This window comes from Homarus americanus, unplaced genomic scaffold, assembly GCF_018991925.1.
Source record: "Homarus americanus isolate GMGI-L3 unplaced genomic scaffold, GMGI_Hamer_2.0 scaffold55, whole genome shotgun sequence".
Classification (NCBI taxonomy): Eukaryota; Metazoa; Arthropoda; class Malacostraca; order Decapoda; family Nephropidae; genus Homarus; species Homarus americanus.
Genome location: NW_024713894.1, coordinates 1 through 19,385, shown reverse-complemented (window position 1 = coordinate 19,385; position 19,385 = coordinate 1). Strand labels below are relative to the sequence as shown.

Here is a 19,385-nt window from a genome sequence, read left to right as displayed (position 1 = left end):
AGACTGATTATTATGGAAGCTGAAGGAATAAAATGGAAAATTGGCAATGAACTGTGAAATGTAAACGATGCTCAAAAGTATTTGAAGAATTGGACCCAACTTATTTGTTAATAATAATGTATAACTTGGTATTATTGCAGCATTATCCCTGATCAACCAACCATCCCATGACCCTTCTACGCCTCTTCCATGGTGGGATAAGATGCGACTCCTCTTCCATGGACGACTGACGCTCATGGTAGAGCGCATGACTTTGCTGCTTCATGCTTCCTTAGACCCTTATAACACTACAGAAGAGATGGAACTCACTTGGATGAATTTAACTATGGACTGGAGTAATGGTGTGTTGCCCATGTATCAGTAAATATACTTTGATGGCACCTTAGTGGGAGCCATACAGACAAGTCATCCAGACCAAACCCTGGTGCTGGCTGTTCAAACTGTGACCAGACACCTGTTTTAGTGGATAGATCTAAAGTTAATAATGTTCTTAGTTATTTTGACTTTTTAATCATTTAAATTTTCTGAATAAGGTTTTAATAATGGACAGTCTTCACCATATAGTCCTTAAGTATTTTACACACACATGCACAATCTGTGATGTACCCTGTGTGAACTATCTGTAGACTAGTTACATCAAATTCGGTGCATTTCATGTGACAAGCCCAATAGTGACTGTTTCACCTGATCATATACACTGATGTGCCATCATAGAGCTGCTGTAAAGTCAACATGGAACATGATGACACTTATAACAGAAAAGAAAAGCACAAAAACTGATTCTGTTCAAATACTCACATAACTTCTACTTCCTTTGATTAATTTATTTCTTGAGAAATCATTAGAATTCTCTCTCCTGGTCATGAACAAAGACCAAGGTTTTAACATGCCTGCATCATTTTTTGTCCCACATCTTTCTCATCATCTTTATTACCAGGGAATCCAAGTACTCTAGGCTTATTACTCTTACTGTTGATTACAATAATGAAGTTCGCAAAATATTTTAAATATTGAATAATTTTACTTTCATCATCAGTTTTTACACTATGCTTATAAGTCTAGTTATGCAGTACTTTAGATTCATAGCTGATATGGATATATTATTTGATCAAAAGTATTATTTAAAAAATCAAATACTATACTACAGATGTTGTATATACTAAGAATGATTTTGTTTGTGTTACAGCAAAGTTGATTTTTAAGGGGGAATTAAATGTGTATGTACGAACGGCATCTAAATATGATGACGCCAGGCTCATTCATCTGCCCAACCTGAAGGTAACTCATAATTGATTTTATACATTTAATACATTGTTTTATGATTGAACTACATTCTTTAAGTAATTGCGTAAAGGTATTATAATTGTAATGAATTTGGTTTTGATTTCATCTAAAAGAGTTTATCTTTTAGCCAAGCTTTGTTTCAACCTGCTCTCATTTACTCAATCTTTGTTGGTACTTTCCCTGCTCACATTGAGATGTTAATATTACTGTTATAGTATTATTTTTACTCTCTAGTTAACTGTCAAGATGAATTGGCAATGTCATGGTAACCCAAACGACCACCACTCAGTCATGCTCTGCGCGCCAGATAAACTTCCAGAATATTCAAGCAATCAGGTACTGTTTTCCTACTACCAGTTGTTAGTTTATGTAAGTCTTAAGAAACTGTGAAGGGGTTTACAAGAATAAAAAGTATATTTCAGTACAGGTATTAAGATACTATATAACCTTGAGAATTTTTACAGGAACATGATTCATACAGAGCATTTCGTTCTCAACATTTGAATATGAACATTGGACTTGAAACGAGAACCCTGAAGAAGAATAATACCGTTATTACTTCGGTCATTGAAGCTCTGTTTTATGGGAGCACTTTAAGGTAAGCCAGTAATTGTAACTGTTTCTTGGTACTATATCATTTACATCTCATTATTCATTGCTTCCTCCTGTCAATATCTTCTTTTTTCATTATTTATTCTTATTCTTACATACAGTATACTTGATTATGGTACTGAACAGAAAATCTCCATAATAATGCACTGATGCAGGACTCACAATTTAGTCCTTATCCTCATCATTGTGTCAGTACATCATGCTGTGAACTAGTGTTACTGTACTGAATTAGTCATGAAATATTAGATACATGAGATATTGATAGATTAACATTGAATTAGAGGTAAGCTTATGGTCATTAGTAATTACACTGCTTTTGTAACTGATTTGATAACAGTTTATATGTAATGTTTCCTCCAGGTGGTTCGAAAATCTCAAGTTTATTCTGTCTGGCGTGGCTCGTCCCACACGTCGTGGCCCTCTCTTCAACACCAACAAAGCACGCAAGCCTCAACTCTCCCGACACTACAATACAATGCATCTGTCAATTTCTTTCCAGGTGAGAATGATATGTAAGAGCCAAGTATAAGAAAATAAGATAAAATATTTTTATTTATCATTGAAGATGTTAATATCACCTAAGTACACGAAAACTAACCATTTTCTAACCGTGCAGAGGTTCGATGTGAGGTACTGGATGTCCGTTGGTGTTAAAAAGGGATTTCATCTCAGTGGGGAGCGACTTATTCTCAGCTCAGGTTAGTATTTTTCATTAGATTTACATAGTACAGTATACCTTTGGTTAAGTTTTATTTCAATAATTCTTTTACTTCAATTTTTATTCCTATCCATGATTAGTGATTGTTTCTTGATCTGCTGTACCCTGTTTACCCTGTTACTCTTCACCTTCTGTAGTCTCAGCCTCACTGTGCTCTTCTTCAGTATATTCTAGTCAGTACTGCCTTGTACATAATCTCCATTCACTCAGATCATCACAGAATTAGATGTTATTTAAGCCAAGCTGGCCAGTCTGGGCTAATTCCCTGGGATTTAACAAAAAACATAATATTTATTCAGACTTATTATGCTCAATTAAAATGAGGTAGATCCTGCCATATGTTTTAAATACCAGTAGATTTATTAAGAAATTTGTTATATGTTCCATTGTTATTCCTTTCCTTATATACCTTGCACTATGGGTAGGTTGTGTTAGCTAGCTCTTGGAAATCTATTCTTTACTGATTGACTGACTGAGAGCATTATTGAATAACTTAAACTAATGCAGGTTATGAGGTGTTATAAGTTCTTCTTCCGTGTATTTCCAGAGCACAATCTGTCGTTAATACCTGTGAATGATGGGCTTCGACATCGTCCTCGCAGTTGTTGGAATATAGTGTTCTTGAACTCTGAGCTTGGTCATGCTCAGATTTGGCTACAGAGTGTCTTGAAGGACTACACGTGCTTCCCAAATGATGATGAGGAAGAAGAAGAAGAACAACTGGTAATATAACTTCTGCTACAAGAAATAATAGACTGTAATTCTATTATTTTTATTAATATTTTTTTAATGACTGATGTATGGAAGAGCACAAATGTTTTACCACTGTGTAATTGTTTTTAGCCTTGTGTATTTGTGGATCTATCTTTTGTTTAGATTCACTGCCCGGTAATTTGCCATAAAAAATGTGTGCACTTTCATATCTCTCAACCATACCAAAGTTTATGTTGAAGAGAATTCATATGTATATATAAATGCTTCTCAGGAACCACTCGCTCAGTCAGTTGAAAAGTTCTACTTCTTGAATGTGAGTAATGTGGCTTACATGCGTGAGACCCTCAACCCAACTCCGTCCGGCACAAGCCATGACCCAAGCCAACGTGATACCCCGGATCACCGTCTCGTGGTGTACGGCCTTAAGGTATTGTTTATTTATTATCTTTGTTTTTTGTCTATATTTTAGGCTTAAATTAATATTCAAAATTATGGTCTAAACAGGAAATTAGTCATGTGCTTAAAAGTTGATTGAATCTACTTTACTATGAGGAGTCCCTTTACATTTGTTGTGATGTGTTTTCTTTTATACAACATACTTTATTCGTCTAGGTTCAGTCTTTTCAATACAGTATACTGTATGCAAATTTTAATTTAGAATTTTCCTATAGAGTAGTTTCATCTGGAAATAGCGACTTACCTTCCCCTTGCATCTCCAATCCCTGTTTCTTTACACAGTACAATAGTGTACATTCACTGTTTCAGGGTGTGTGGACGACTAATAACCGTGACATTGTATTAGCTCTCTATGACTCCTGGACCAAATCACAACAGTTGCGTCGTAACCTCACCCCTGATATAATCAAGAGCTACAACCGTGAGGCTTCCACTCCACAGAAGCCTAGAAGTCGGTCCCTCACTGACACCAATGCTTCCCAGAGCCTTACATCACCCACTGCCTCATTACAGGTATTCCACTGATTTCTCACAAACATCAGTATTATTTTTCAGTCCTTCAAGTTGGTTTCATTTGATATACACCTAATGAGCCAGGCAAATGCTTGAGTTTGACTTGTTTCATTAGACAGTATGAAATCTCTCAACACATTGCTGAATTTTACCAGCATGGGTATTGCTTTCCGTCATTGTAATCGTTTATTTTACCTGTATTATAAACCATCATTTTTATGTTTTATTCACCATTGCAGGTACCCCCAGTACAAGCAACACCATCACCAATGTCTCGATTGCAGTCTGGTCATGCTCAAGCAATGTTGCAACAGCTGATTGCAGAAGCAGACAACAATCAGGTGGGTATCATATTTTAGCTGAACCAAGCATATCAGTTCCCAGTTTATAATACTTGGAAGGATGCTGTAGAAAAGAAGAGGATGAAGCCCAGGAAGCATCAGTGTATACATGAATGATATCTATTAATATCTTCTTGAAGGTTATAGTTAATTTGAAGAAGTTATCTAATTCCTGACAACTCTACTCTAAACCTTAATGTCAACTTTGATACAATATATCCAATTTTGTAAGTCTAATGCATCATACTTTCCAGGTGGCTTTCAGTGAGGATTGCTCAAACACGGAACCAAGAGACCAGACATTACATGGGGTCAAGGCTTGTACAACCGATGATGTCATTCACAAGAGGTGGCTTAGTAAGTGCTCAATCCCTGCCACCATCTGTACCCTCATTTTTTGTTTATGTTTATTATTTTATTAGTCATGCACCTGTTTTTAATCCTGGCAAATGGAACCAGATTTAGGCTCTCTGGTTTTTAGTGTTTTGTGTATAAATGATGTGAAATAAAAGCTTTTATTGAAGGTTTGGAATGACTTTGGAGCATCAACCAGAGCTTGAAGTTAAGGTGATGAAAGGTTAGGCATTTTGCTTCCATACCTGTTGTAATTTTAGGGACAATAATGCTCAAGATATAATGTCTTTGTTTACTTTATTCATATATAATTTTTTAATGAGATTATTGTTTTCTTTCCTTCTTTTCAGTTGAGCTGGTCAATAGTCAGGTGCTGCTTAAAGGTTGTGAGACGCAAGGCTACGTCATTCTTAGTGCGGCCAAGGCACAGATAACACAACGCATTCATCGGCCTGTCTGGCAGGATCACTTTCTTGTTACTAAGACCACTTGGTATGGGTCACTGGAGTGCATGCAGTACTATGCTACTGTCAGTGCTGGGGACAAGGAGACACAAATGGGTGGGTTATTTGAGTGTTTTATAATGTTATGTCTTTCTTGTTGTACACACTTTAGCCATTCAAATTGAGTGAATGGATGGAGGAGAGTGAAAGAAAATTCTATTTTTGCTCTTTGATTCCAGTCATCTCTAGTGTAGCTTTCCTCTTAGTTTTCCAATATGATGTTTCTCACTACTGTAAATGATTCCACAAACAAATTAATTTTCCATACATTCTCTTCCTTCCATGAGTCCATACTAATCCTCTCTTAATAATCACTGCTTTTTGCTGCAGCTCTCAGTGCCGGCTCTTCTTGGGATACTCAAGACCGTTTTTTTCCTCACTAACTTTTGCATTCATTATCACTTTTACTGGGAACTTTAAATGCTCTCTGCTATTCTTGTCACTCCTCCTGTTATGAATACCTGTACACTCTTGGCAACCAATCCATCATTTTCTCACCTCCTGCCTCAACATTTCCATTGTGATTCCATCCTCCATCTTTCACCCTGATACTCGGCCACATTCTCTTTTCAATTTTTTCGAACTTTTCTCTTTTCTTTGAATCTCTTTCTAATAGAAGTTAATATTTCTTTTAACTTGTTTATTCTTCAGGAGGAGAAACATACTAATTATTACCTTACATACTTCCACAGACAACATCATGTGGCTAACAGTTGATAATATAGAGGAGAAGGATGGCCAAGTAATCAATGAGGTGGCAGATATTGTTGGCAGTGGTCAGTCAGTTGGTGGTGTTGTCTCACAAACAGTTGGATCAATGGATGAGGGAGATGATGAACATCAGGTATGGTGGTGAGACAATAAGTGTTTTCCTTTACTCACAGTTTTTAGCTTTAATACCTCAAGTAACTCCTATTACTGTACAGGTACATCCTTACAAAGTAAACCTCAGTCATAAAATGTGCTAAATTTACATTATTCTTAATTATTTATTTTTAATTAACTTGTAGTAAAACTGCTTAATACATGGCAATGTATACCAGTGTCTCTAGGACTGATATTACATTAAGGACATCATATTTTAATGGGAAATGCTCAAAATGTAAATGTATACAATACGTATACAGTAATATCTCCGTTAGCCGGAATCCCTCAAACCCGGAACTCTCCGATAGCAAGAATTGAAATTGTCTCGTAAATCATTCCCAAAGCCGGAATTTTCCAGAAAATTCTGGCTTTGGGAACTATTTTTCCAGGGGCACATTTTCCGGAAAATTCTGGGGGTGGGGGATTTTTTTCCGGGTTTGAGAGATGAAAATCAGGTGCATTTTCTGGAAATTCCAAGAAAAATTTAACGTTACCTGGAAAATTCCAGAAAATTCCGGGGTTGAGGGATTTTTTCCGGCCTTGAGAGAGTCGTCTCGTTACCCGAAAATCTCTCATTCCCGGAAGTGCTCTGCAACAATTGTTCCGGGTAATGGAGATATCACTGTACAGTATATACAGTATGTATAGAGGACTCTATGTGGAGTCTAAATGAAAATGCTGTACTGTATTATACTGAGTAGCCATATATACAGTATAAATTTTTTGCAATTGTTCTCACAAATCAATGTTCCTCACCACAGCTGCAACGTATAGTATCCCGCTGCCACTGTGAATTTTATTATGTATCGTATGGTGAGACTGGTCTGGACTTGTCACTCATGGAAGAAGTCCAGCCTCCACTTCCAGAAGATGACTTATGGAACCGGAATGTTGAAGCTGTTGATACGTTCACTCTGATGCACCATGACCTGTGTGCCAGTACTAATTCTTTACAGGTGAGGTCAACCTCATACTCGAGGCATATCCTCAAAGCTACCAAGTCACAATGTATGAAGAATTCAGAATATTTTTTCACTCGTGTTTGAAGTTTTGATATTATTATTTTTTTATGTTAACTCTTATTAACTCCATGTGTACAGGATCCTCTCAGAGTTGCATAAAATTGTCTGATGTTAAGCAAATAAAATATTAAAAGTATCGTCCTCATAGTGAAGGGGTGAACATCAGCCCAGGATCAGTTGATGTGGAGACAATGTGTAAAACAGCAAAACCTAAGTTGAGAATTCTTACTAATTTCTAAAACTGACTTTTTTTTTTCAGTACAATATGGTAGTTGACATTTTGAACAACTTACTTCTCTATGTGGATCCAAAGAAGAAAGAAGCCACTGAGGGCATAGCACGAATGAGGTTCCAACTTCAGCTGTATTCGAGAGATGACCAGAGAAAGCCTATCATTAGGCTCCAAAACCAAGTCAGGCAAGTAACCTTTGTCTTCTTAAGTAATTTTTTCCTCTCAGTCTACCTTGTGTAGATGAGGGATTATAAACACACTTTTGAAATATCTTGAGTCGGTGTCTTACCACACTGTTTCATGTTGTGATCCTGTGAGTCATGATAACTAAAACTACATATACAGTGTTTTAGTTTGAGCTTAGTTAACCATTTTTAATATCCTGTACTGTGATCTACAATACTATAAGTTGCTTTTAGTTTGTCTTAATATACTGTTGGCTTAATAATGTCACTCAGAGGATGATTTTGAGAAAGGAAGGAACTGTTTATGAAATGTAGAACTACTTTTCGTATAGTATCTATGTGTTACTGTATCTCTTATGTATTATGTATGATGTTTAGTGTTTATTAAAGCCATTTTGGAACAGTTTATGCATATTTTTTGGCCTCTAGAACTTAACTAATTATTTCCATTTAAATTAATTCAATTATAATTCGCGATACAATAATTCACGATGTCTTCAGTTACCTAACCCACAAATTATCACGACTTCATTGTATATGGAGTATAGATGGATGCCTTGGTTGTAGGGACATAGAAAGACAGTTAGACTATTACGGTCGTATAAGTGACATTGGTATATCTTCCCCAGGTATCACTTGTCCCAACTAAGAAGCTTGGAGAAAGAGGTGTACTTGGTTCAGAGGCAGCTGGATAAGGAACCAAATAATGAACAAAAAAGGAAAGAGAAGCTCAAATTGGAGGAGCAAGTAAGTTCCTAGCTTTTTCTCTATTCAATTTTGTGAATTTTAAGTGCAAGTGGTATTAGGAGTGTTTGCCTTAAATAACTTCTCTGCATTACCATCATCAGGTGTCAGACTGCAAGGAGCAAGTGAACAGTCTGAGTGAAGAGTTAGCCATGAGGATTCACTGCTACAATGAGAACCAGCTTTCTGCAAACCATAAATGGATGGCTCTCGGCGGGGACAAACAGGTATTTATAATTCATGATTATATGTTCGTATTACTAGTTGTTTTATCTTGTTTCCTGTTTCTTCCATTCCTCACTGTGTCCATAAACAACATCAGTGTGTTAATCATGGTATGATTTTCATTTATTTTTAAAGTATTTTGCATCATGACCTTCATTATACTGTAATCAGATAATTTTCACCCAAATTTTCTATGTCTTGTAGGTGAAAGTGATTCGGATGAATGAAGTATGCTTCAGAAAAGCCCAGTGGCGATTGACGGAGGCAGATGGTCAGCTGGGTATTGCTGACTTGGTTTTGTCCAATTTTCTGTAAGTTGGGAATTGTATCCTTTGTGTTTGTTTCCTGGACCTCAATACAGGAATGTCTGTTCATCGTGTACTGTGGATATGTTTATGCACTAACTCTATTTTATGAAAACTAAAAAATCTCATTATTTCAAGCATAAGAATAGTAATAATTATAATGAAGTTAATACCAATTACCTTGTGATTTAGTGTTTGGTATGCCACTAAGAATTTGGGACACTGAATAGGGTTGATTCATTGGTCTCCTGAACCTCAACTTCATCCAGTCCAAGCATGGCAGCCTTTTCTAAGCTACACCTGAACCTCCCTAAATGATATATGGGATACAACTTTATAACTTGACATCTATGCAACCCCCTCCCACACACACACACAGTTATATCCCATGTATGACATATTGAATTTTGTAGTGGCACATCTCTTATTCAGTGATTGTTTGTTTCATCGCTATAACAGGTACACTAAGAAGAACAATGCAGATGACAGTGGGGAACACCTCTTGGAGCTTGGCTATGTGACCATGAGGAACCTCTTGCCTAACCAGCCTTATCAGGAGGTTCTCATGCCATCCGAGCTACAGTTGAATATGCCAGTTGATCGACAGGTACAGTATGTTTGTCAGCTGAACACCTTTCATCACCCGAAGAAAAATATTTAAATGATAAATAATATATAAAGTGAATTGTGTCGTCAGTACAGTGATAAAATGATCAACTTAGAAGTAATATTTCAACTGTACTGAATCTATAATGTTTTCATTATTCCATCTGTTTAATTGAAATTGATGTTTCATACTGTATATCATTGTGCAGGCGGCATTGATTTAATGTTTTTAGTTTGTCTTCTGTAGGTTTATATTCTGCTATGTATTTACCAGCAGTTGTTTGTTATTATGAATATTTGTACTGTATTTGTGTATTTTTTTTTACAGAGAACGCTGAGAATATTTTGCCGTGAAAAGCCACCTTGTGGAGGGATATCTATTATTGAACATTTTGAAATCAATGTAGTTCCCTTGAATATTGGTGAGTATTTGTCATACTGTATTAAAGACCATTTTATATCCAATAAAACAGGTTCACACTATGCTGTGCCATGTTGACACTTACCCTACTTCTCCACAACTTTCAGTCACTAGCAACAGTTGCCAGTTCCCATCAACGCTCTGAGCACCAAAAATATACAAGACTTTCTCTATCATTAAAAAAATTAATTACTGAGCAAAATTGGGCAAGGAGCAAATTCTTAAGTTGTGACACACTGCTGTAGAATGAATGAGAGCACAGTTTAGATGAAATGGTTGTCGTGATGGAATTTTGAGACAAATTAAAAAAAAGAGAAAAAAAAAGTCGTAATTCACAATTTCATGGAATTTTTTATCCCACTCTCAAAATATATTAAGGGTCTACTATATTGACATACAGTATATGAATATAAATGGTTAATACAGGACTTTGATAAGAGGTAAAGGAAGACTTGTATTTTAACAGAGTTGGATTAGTTCATAAATGCCAGTGTTGTTATATCGATGATGCATCAGTGAATATTGTACAAGTTCTTGATGTTGGTACTACTTTCCAGCTCTGACATACCAGTTCTTCAAGACTATGATGAAGTTCTGCTTCCCTGATAATGCAACAGAAGAAGAGCTGTCTGGTGTGGAAGTTGCAACAAGTAGGTTCTAACATTAGACCAGTGTGGTGCAGTACTGTATTATCAGTTAAAATATTTACAGTACCTTTATTTCACTAATACTCTACCTGTAATTATTTTTTTTTACTCTTTATATTTTAGTTTAATTTGAATTATACTTGGTGGACAGTCTGCTTTTGTGTTTTCTCTCAAAGATACAGAAGTTTTAATATTTTGTAGTTTAAAGAACATTTAACCATCTTACTTACAATTTTTCTCCACACGTCTGCTTTAGCTCAAAACTCTCGGGGCAGCAAGAAACAAGCATCTCTGAGGAAATCCCACAAGGAGTCAAACTTCTATGTGTGTCTACAAGATAAGGACGATGTAGAAATCATGAAGGTAATATTCCCACTCTGTTCTTAGTTAAGTCTTAAGTTATACCTACAACATGGTTACAGTGTTCTACACTAATTCTATCACATATCCTTAAATTACCTATCAAGGAATTGAAGTTTATTATGTGCCTGAATAAAATTGTCTTTTGTTAGCCAAATAAAATCTTAAATGTGGCATCCCTGTAGTGAAGGGATATCTGATACCGGTATACTTTTTTCTTTTCGCACACAGCAACGGGCAGAACAGAACAAATTATTCGTTTACATCAAGATCCCAGAGCTACCTGTGCGTGTCAGCTACAAGGGCAAGAAAGAGAAGAATATAGAAGATGTGTCCAACTTTAGACTGGTCGTTCCTACCCTTGAGTACCACAATGTTACCTGGACTTGGCTGGACTTCCTTATGGCCATGAAACAGGATTCCAAGTCAGCTCTTTTATCACAGGTCTGAACACTAGTATTTTTGTTTCATATTCATTCAGTGTTTTAAGATGTGTTTAAGATGTGTTTAATAATGAACTTACAAACAAACATGAAATTGGTTGGAACTTTATTCACCCAAAATATGAAGTTTAGTTATTCTCTGTTTTTTTCTTTTGTTTTTTAATGGAAGATAATAATGTTGTAGAAACGTTTTTAAGGATATAATAAAAAAATATATTACTATACACTTTATTAGCTCATTATATTAGTAGACAAAAAACATTAGGTGAGTAGATATCTTAGTTCCTCCTTTAACAGGCTATTAAGCACAAATTGAACCTGGCACACTTCCGGGCTGATGATACGTCCATGCCCAATGAAGAGGAAAAGGCCCGTCTCCTCCTCGGCAGCAAATTAATGGCAAGTTGTACTGCATAGAGTTTGTGCAGTGTTGTTTTTTCTTTTCATAGTTTCATTATAAACAACGAAATCATGGCGTAGTTTTTAATAGGCCATCATATGAGAATCTTGTGTAGTATTTTTTCCTGGTGCTCAGTGTTCATAATTTATATTTTAAAATTACGGTAAAAGAGTATTTGGAATTTGTTCAGTGTAAAGTCCATAAGAAAAGCCAAAAAATTTACCTGTATACAGTATTTCTTTATTTAAATTGCTTAATAGTTTTCTTGTTATCCACAATTAAGTACTGGACTGGACTGGACAGTATTTTGAATAAGTGTTTATATATGTGCATCCAGGTGTATGTATCTTGTATACACATGAAGGCATGAATACCTGCACATACATATTATACAGTAGTATCATGTATTTGTAGGTGTTTGTTTTTGTTTTAAAGACACTAGTGTGATCAGTCTCATAAGTGTTGAAAATATATACTGTACATACTGGTGTATCATTCCTTCTCATTTTCTCCTTCACAGCCTCCAGAGTCCAGAGGCACAAAGAAGAGCCTTTTTAAGTTTAACAGATAGCCAAGAAGATGGTAAGCTGGTGCTGATGGTGCTTCACGTGGAAGTTGTTAAAATGTCTTATAAAGGAAAATTTTATTAAAGATTATACATATATCATGCGGTACTATTCATCTCATTGTGATATATGTGTTATGTGAATATTTTAAGTTAATTATAAATTCTAATTATTGTGGATGAAATGTAGAATTTTAGGCTTTGAGCTGAATTGATAATGTTCAAGTTTCTAGAAAGATTTGTTTGATTTATCATTCCTGTAGTATGGATGTTGAGGTACTCAATACAGGTACCTGTACTGGTACCTTGAAATTGTTGAATGTGTATGTGTGTGTTTAGAACAAGACAACTTCTTTATTATGCAGGAGTTCTACCAACAAGTGAAGTTCCTTGGCAAATATTTCTAGCCTTAATCTTTTATCTTAATATTTGGTGTGAGATAGAACTTCTTACTGATATGTTGCTTGAGAAACTTGTCGTAAATTTGAGAAATAATGTGCATATTGAAACTTGTCATCAACTAATAATCTTATATCTCATCCTGATTATTGACCATCATGGACCAGTATTTATAAGTATCCTTATATACTTTTTTCTCCATAAGACAATCTCATGACCACCTACAGATCAAAACAATGTGAAGTTTGAACTCTATCTCTTGATTTAACCATTACAGTATTCTTATAATTAATAGAACTTTGCCATCTATGTCTACCCACAAATATGGTTGTATTATGGTTATGACAGAATCCGTTGTCTTTTGTTTGATAACTTTAGGTTCCATATTATTTTAAACATGTTGAGTACTGTATTTCATATTTGTAGTGAAGGTTAATCAGGAAAATAGAGTTTAGACTTCATTTATTGTGGTTCTAGTTTAGCGGTCAATTGGTTGCTGGAATATCTTACACCCATAGGAGGAGCATTTATTGTTGCATGTAGAGGATAAAGAGGAAAATACATACAGGACTACGGTATACAGTACAGTATCTTGTATGATCTAGATATGTATGCTCAATATCTTTCCCAAGAAATGTAGCGAATGTACCAATAATTCCAGATATACATGACATCTTTTTTTAGCAATGTGATAATTTGTATGCAATACTTTTGCTGTATGTGTCTATTTTAGATTTGTTTATAAATTAAATTGTTTTACTTGGCAATTTAAAAAAAAATGTTTATGAAGGTTGTTTAATTATTTTTTTATTATAAAACTGAGTTATTTTAAATAATACATTATAGGAATCATTGTGAAGACAGAGATACCTGTTTAATGTACAGTATTGTTGTCTGTTGTGTAGCACTTTCAGTGATGACATATTACTGATCCACATAGTGTCTGCATGTGCCTTTTCATGGTAACTTGTTGTCTTGGAGTTCATGTTAGTTTTCAGATACTGTTCAGTATTTGTGACATATAGCATCTGTATACCACCCCTAAAATTTTTTGACTGATCTTTTTAGATATACAAAAGAAGAGAAATCGGTATAATTCTGTATGTGAAATGAAATACCGTACTGTACATGATTTACCGTATTACAATACAGTAAGACCCCCTGAGTCGGAAACCCCCATTAGTTGGACTAAGGCCTGGGTCTGCCATCACTCACCCTACACCTCAGAGTCAGAATTGGTGTTAACCCTCGATATGCCACATTGCATTCTCAATTCCGACAGTGATTAAACCAAGACATAAATGCTTGTTTTAGATGTTACTGTACAGATAAATATAAGTGAAACTAAATAGCATAAGTGAAACTACAGTAAAGTAAGTTTAAGCGGCCCTCCCCTTTGTCCTCCAGCTTGAGATCCATCAAGATTTGTCTGTTACAGTAATCTCAAAATTCATCTGCTACAATGTAAGTAGACTGTAAATAAGTACTTTTGTTAACTTTAGTTTTGTTTTTGGATGTGATTTTTCAGCAAAATGGTGGTCGAAATTACGGGGGGGGGGGTTTGGGTGTCCATGTAAGTCAGACTAGCTTGAGCCCCATATAGTCCAACGTAGGGGGTCTTACGGTAATGTAGTTTGGGCTGATATTTCAAAGGAACTTTTGAAAAATGTCCATTACGGTACAGCTTTTCTCATTACAGTACAATACCATATTTCCAAATTTGCAGAACTGTCGTGTTTGTTCACACTGTTAATAATTTTTGATGTGTGGACAATTGGAAGACTTATAATTTATAGGAAATGAATTTTAAGTGTTGCATGAATGAGATTGTAGTGAGAGATATTCTGTATGGGAGACATTTGATAATGATGAACAATTATTTGCCTCAAGAATAGCACAGAAAATGGGTGAAATATTTATAGGGCAGACTTAAACAGGACAATAGTGTATGTGTGAGAGTAGATGATAGATTGATTGATTGATTGATTCTGCAGAGTGCAGGAGAGAGAAGGAATATGACACTAAATTATACATCCTAAATTCTGGGAAAAATTTGAATTGTGTATAAAAGTCGGTCTTGGTACAGTATATATGATTTCTTGGTGAGGACTTTATGTTCTACTTGTATTTATGTACTGTATTGTTATAATTAAAAATTTAGAATAGAACTTAACCCCTTGTGTACGGGATCCCCTCTATACTGAATAAAATTGTCTGATGTTAGCCGACTTAATATTAAAAGTAGCATCCCTGTAGTGAAGGGGTTAGTAGAGATAGTCTACCAACCCCTTGTGTACAGGGTCTCTTCTGTTCTCAACAAGGTCATCAAACATTAACAAAATAAAATATTAAAAGTGGTGTCCCTGTAGCGCAGGGGTTAAGAATAAAATTATGTAAAGTAATCTGTGTTAATGAAGTAAAATTATTTTCTTTGTTTTCCTTGTACATAATGAAGTCATGTATCCCGGTGATTTGGAGTTGCACATTATCTTGGTTACTTAGGCCTATTTGACATCTCCTATTGTAGTTTATGTTAGTTTTCCTGTCAAGGCAGCAAGTTTATGTATCGTCAGTATGATAGATCCAATTATCAGTTACCATTGTTTATAATATATATGTAATACAGTATATACTGTACTGTATATGTTTGATTTGTATCTTTGAGTGCTTGCATCTGTAATTGTATAGATATATATTTTTTCTAAGATTTATGAACTAAGCTTTAAATCCATGACCTAATGTGTTTATTCAAGTAAAGACCAAGGGATTTTTTTTTTATCTTGTATGTTTACAGTTATGGTACTTACATATTTTCTTATTTCAATATAGTATTGCCTTAATTAAAATACTGTAGTGTAATAATCATTTGTAAATCACCACTTTGGGATAGTGATATCAAGCATTGCATCCACCTGGTATTGGTGAGGGGTAACTTCACTGTTGTAGATTTGTATTCATATTTAGTGAAGCAAGTTTGGTACCCCCTCCCTCATATAAAAATCCCCAGTCACTCAAGTGCAGAACTTAGAAATATATAAGAATTCAATTCATAGTTTCTTTAAACATTATAATTTCTGTGAAAACAATGGTGCTAATCTTGGTTTGATGCAATTTTTTTCCATTTATCTTTCATTCGTGACATGTTGTATGTTAAAAGCCATGATGCCGAAATAAATGGATGTAAAAGACCTCATGTGTGTGTGTGTGTATTGGTAATGATAGTGAATATGAGTTTACCGGTAATAGCTGTAAAACTTTTATATGAGATAATAAAATGTTTGGGGTAAATATACGTATACAGTGTGTTTTATATATTTGGTGATTACAAATAATCTTGCCAATATCAAACATATATTATGAAAAGAAATTAAATCTACAATGAAAAACAAAGTACGTACTGTACTTACAGTATTATATTAATAAAAAAGAACTCATAAAGTTGTATTTACAAGTTATAGTAGTTCAGTGTGAGCTGATTTTGTGGCTCTGTATACATGAAAGCAGTACTGTACAGTGTTATGTTTCCCTGTATACATTTTGCAACATATACAAAAATGTAACAATCTCACCATATTGTTGTCTTCAAATTTTTTGAAGTTGCTGACATTGGTTAAACAAAAACTTCATTTGTGACATAGCCCCAGAGGAAAAAGTTAAGGGGGTTTAAATCAGGCAACTGAGCCAGCCAAGGAATGGTCCCCTTGACTGTAGTTTTGTTAGAATTTAAATAATGAACGTTTAAAATGGGAGAGAGATTTGTAATCACCTGGTGTACTATACAGATATATTTAATACAGGCATATGTACTCTGTTGGATTATATAGTAGTATTGCTTTTTTTTCTCTTTTTGCATTAAAAAGTGATAGAAGACAGAATTCTATACAGGTATTTCTGTTACTACTGAATATACAGTATACGGTGTTTTGAAAGTAAGAAGCGTTAGTATTTGCTATGTGGTCAACAACCGAATGATTTCTTTCAAGTTGTTGGTGATTATTTAGCACTTGAAAATTATTTATTTACACCAAATTAGGTAAGTTTTTACATTATTTTCTTTAAAGACAAGATAACATTATTTTAATTGTTATTAGATTACTTATATAGACTAAAGGTCTTCACAGGCAAAGTTTTATTTAATTACTTTACGGTGGGATTGCTGCTAGTTCAACACCCTCTGTAAACTTGTGTATAACACAGAATCGGGAATTCACTTGTCAGTTACAGTATCAGTATTCGCACAAAAGAATAGGGAGGGCTCGAGATAAGCACGTGTTTGAAATAAAAGTTGCTGGCTTGCTAATTTCAGACTTTTTTTTTCCCAAAATGCTCACGTTATTTTATTATTTTAGTAACCAACATTTTGATGTAACTCTGATATTTTCTAGTACTTTACTCATTTTGGGCCTCAGTCATTAATTTAATAATTTATACTCCCCCAAGCTAGGTTCTGATCTTGTACCAAACCTTCCTAGCCAAGCAGTGGAACCCGATGTTGAGGGCCTCTGTCTTATGCGAGTCATAGTCTCGTTGTAAGGCAGAACCTGGCCGCTGGTAACACTCACATTTTGAAAGCTGTTGAGCTGTTGTAGCCTCGTCTTGCTGTATGCAATGGTTGTACTAGTGTCTTGTATAGGTGAAATTTGATTTGTTCTGGGAGGAGCTTGAAGTGTTTCAGCTTGGTAGCGACGACCTTGGCCACTTTCAGTCTGTCCCTGGTATGAGTTAGGGGTGCCCCTCTTTGTGATGGTGAGGCCGAGAACCTACCTTGTTTGGTGTAGCTAATACTGTATGCTCCTCATTAACCACTGGGGGAAGATGGCTTGAACTTGGCTTTCTTGGTCTTGATCTTCCATTTACGTTCTTACTCTGAGAATGTTTATTGTTCAGCTCTGTCTTGTCGCTGGATTGGCCAGGGTAAGTCATTAACTGTGTCACATCTTCAGGTGATGGAGGTGGGGCATGTTGGTTGTGTAGAGGGTCGTGAGAGGGGGAATTTCTGCATGGTTTATTTTTAATGTTTTATCAGTGGCCCCTCGGGGTGCCAATGAACCTGAAAGGGCCCCTGGAGGAGCCACCGGCCCTGGCAGGGTCCTTGGGAGCGTCACTGCCCCAGGACGGGCCCCTGGGGTCACCACCGCCCCTTGGAGGGCACCTGGGGCGCCACCACCCCTTGGAGAGCCCCTGGGGCGCCATCGCTCCTTGGAGGGCCCCTAGGGGCGCCACCGCCCCTTGAAGGGCCCCTGGGGACTCCGCCACCCCATGAAAGGCCACCTGGGTGCGCCGTTGCCCCTGGGAGTGCCGCTGCCCCCTGGGAGGGCCCCTGGGGGCACCACCGCCCCTGGGAGGGCCTCCGATGCCATTCGATGGGCCCCAGAGGGTGCCGCTGCCCCTGGCAGGGGCCCAGGGGGCAACACTGCTACTGGGAGGGCTCCTGGGGTTTCTGCTGCCCCTGGAAGGGCCCTTGGGGGCATAGTAGCTCCTCGGAAGGACCCTGGGGTCGTCACTGCCCCGAGCAGTGCCCCTGGGGTCATGGTTGCTACTTGGAGTGCACTTGGGGACGCCCCCGCCTCTGGGAGGGCCTGTGGGTACGCCACCGAGCCTGGGAGAGGTCTTCGAGTACCGCTGCCCTTACGGAGAGCTCCTGGTAGCGACGTCGCCCCAGGGGGGTGGGGGGGGTGGGAACGCTGCCCCTAAAGAGAGCCATCGGTATCGGCGTCGCCCCTTGGCGGTCCCCTGCCAGCACCATCGCACCTGGGAGGTCCCCTGGGGCCGCCTCTGCCCCTAGAAAAGCCATTGGGGGAGCCACTGTGCCTGGGAGGGTCCCTGCGGGCGCCACTGACCACACGGGAGCCTCCAAGTGGCAACGGCGCCCAAAGGGCCCTCCCAAGGGCGGTTGCATGCCCAGGGGTCCTCCTAGGGGCGGTGGCGCCCACAGAGGCTTTCCCAGGGACAGCGGTGCCCCCAGGGGACCTCTCAGGTGTGGTGAATCCCCCAGAAGCCCGTCAAAATGCAAAGATACCCCCAGGGGTGTTACCGCCCCCAGTGGCAATGGTGCCCCCAGGGGACCTGCCAAGGGTAACAGCGCCCCTATGGGCCCGCCAAAAGCAACGACGCCCCATGGGCCCTCTCAAGGGTGGTGGAACACCCAGGGGCGGTGGTGCACACAGGGGCTCTCCCAGGGGCCGCAGAGCACCCACCGGACATCTCAGGGGTGGTGGCATCCCCAGAGGTCCGCCAAGGGGCAGCGGCGCCCCAGGGGCTCTCCTTAGGGCAGCGGTGTCCCATAGAGCCCCTTCTAGGGGCGGTGACGCCCCAAGGGGCGGCGGTGCCCTCAGGGTCCTCCCAGGCATCCTGCCAGACGCGCCCCCAACCAGGATACCTCTAGCTTTTCGTTGTGGCGTCATGTATATTGTATACGTCCAGAAATACTTTACTTAACTGTGATTGGTTGACTGAAATCTAAATCCAC

General features: G+C 37.7%; 2 protein-coding genes across 3 annotated transcripts in view; one reads left to right on the top strand and one right to left on the bottom strand.

Moving 5' to 3' along the window:
- LOC121874971 (protein KIAA0100-like) overlaps positions 1 to 17,216 on the top strand; it is a 32,206-nt gene extending 14,990 nt beyond the window's left edge. For both annotated transcript variants that reach the window (XM_042379330.1, XM_042379322.1), the window contains 25 exons: positions 141 to 341; positions 1,187 to 1,278; positions 1,519 to 1,620; positions 1,749 to 1,882; positions 2,257 to 2,395; positions 2,513 to 2,594; positions 3,162 to 3,337; positions 3,600 to 3,755; positions 4,094 to 4,297; positions 4,537 to 4,638; positions 4,893 to 4,995; positions 5,343 to 5,552; positions 6,188 to 6,339; positions 7,124 to 7,318; positions 7,644 to 7,801; positions 8,431 to 8,548; positions 8,650 to 8,772; positions 8,975 to 9,081; positions 9,535 to 9,682; positions 10,010 to 10,103; positions 10,660 to 10,752; positions 11,006 to 11,112; positions 11,341 to 11,553; positions 11,850 to 11,951; positions 12,473 to 17,216. In XM_042379330.1, the coding sequence (XP_042235264.1) occupies positions 141 to 341; positions 1,187 to 1,278; positions 1,519 to 1,620; positions 1,749 to 1,882; positions 2,257 to 2,395; positions 2,513 to 2,594; positions 3,162 to 3,337; positions 3,600 to 3,755; positions 4,094 to 4,297; positions 4,537 to 4,638; positions 4,893 to 4,995; positions 5,343 to 5,552; positions 6,188 to 6,339; positions 7,124 to 7,318; positions 7,644 to 7,801; positions 8,431 to 8,548; positions 8,650 to 8,772; positions 8,975 to 9,081; positions 9,535 to 9,682; positions 10,010 to 10,103; positions 10,660 to 10,752; positions 11,006 to 11,112; positions 11,341 to 11,553; positions 11,850 to 11,951; positions 12,473 to 12,523 (3,362 nt within the window). In that variant the 3' untranslated portion in view covers positions 12,524 to 17,216. The remainder of the gene's footprint in view (positions 1 to 140; positions 342 to 1,186; positions 1,279 to 1,518; positions 1,621 to 1,748; positions 1,883 to 2,256; positions 2,396 to 2,512; positions 2,595 to 3,161; positions 3,338 to 3,599; positions 3,756 to 4,093; positions 4,298 to 4,536; positions 4,639 to 4,892; positions 4,996 to 5,342; positions 5,553 to 6,187; positions 6,340 to 7,123; positions 7,319 to 7,643; positions 7,802 to 8,430; positions 8,549 to 8,649; positions 8,773 to 8,974; positions 9,082 to 9,534; positions 9,683 to 10,009; positions 10,104 to 10,659; positions 10,753 to 11,005; positions 11,113 to 11,340; positions 11,554 to 11,849; positions 11,952 to 12,472) is intronic.
- A 722-nt stretch (positions 17,217 to 17,938) lies between these two features.
- LOC121875074 (basic salivary proline-rich protein 2-like) lies at positions 17,939 to 18,815 on the bottom strand. Its single transcript, XM_042379424.1, has 2 exons — positions 18,668 to 18,815; positions 17,939 to 18,495 (listed from the first exon to the last, which is right to left on the bottom strand). Exons 1-2 carry the CDS (start codon positions 18,813 to 18,815, stop codon positions 17,939 to 17,941), a joined length of 705 nt encoding a protein of 234 aa, XP_042235358.1.
- Between the last annotated feature and the right edge of the window lie 570 nt (positions 18,816 to 19,385).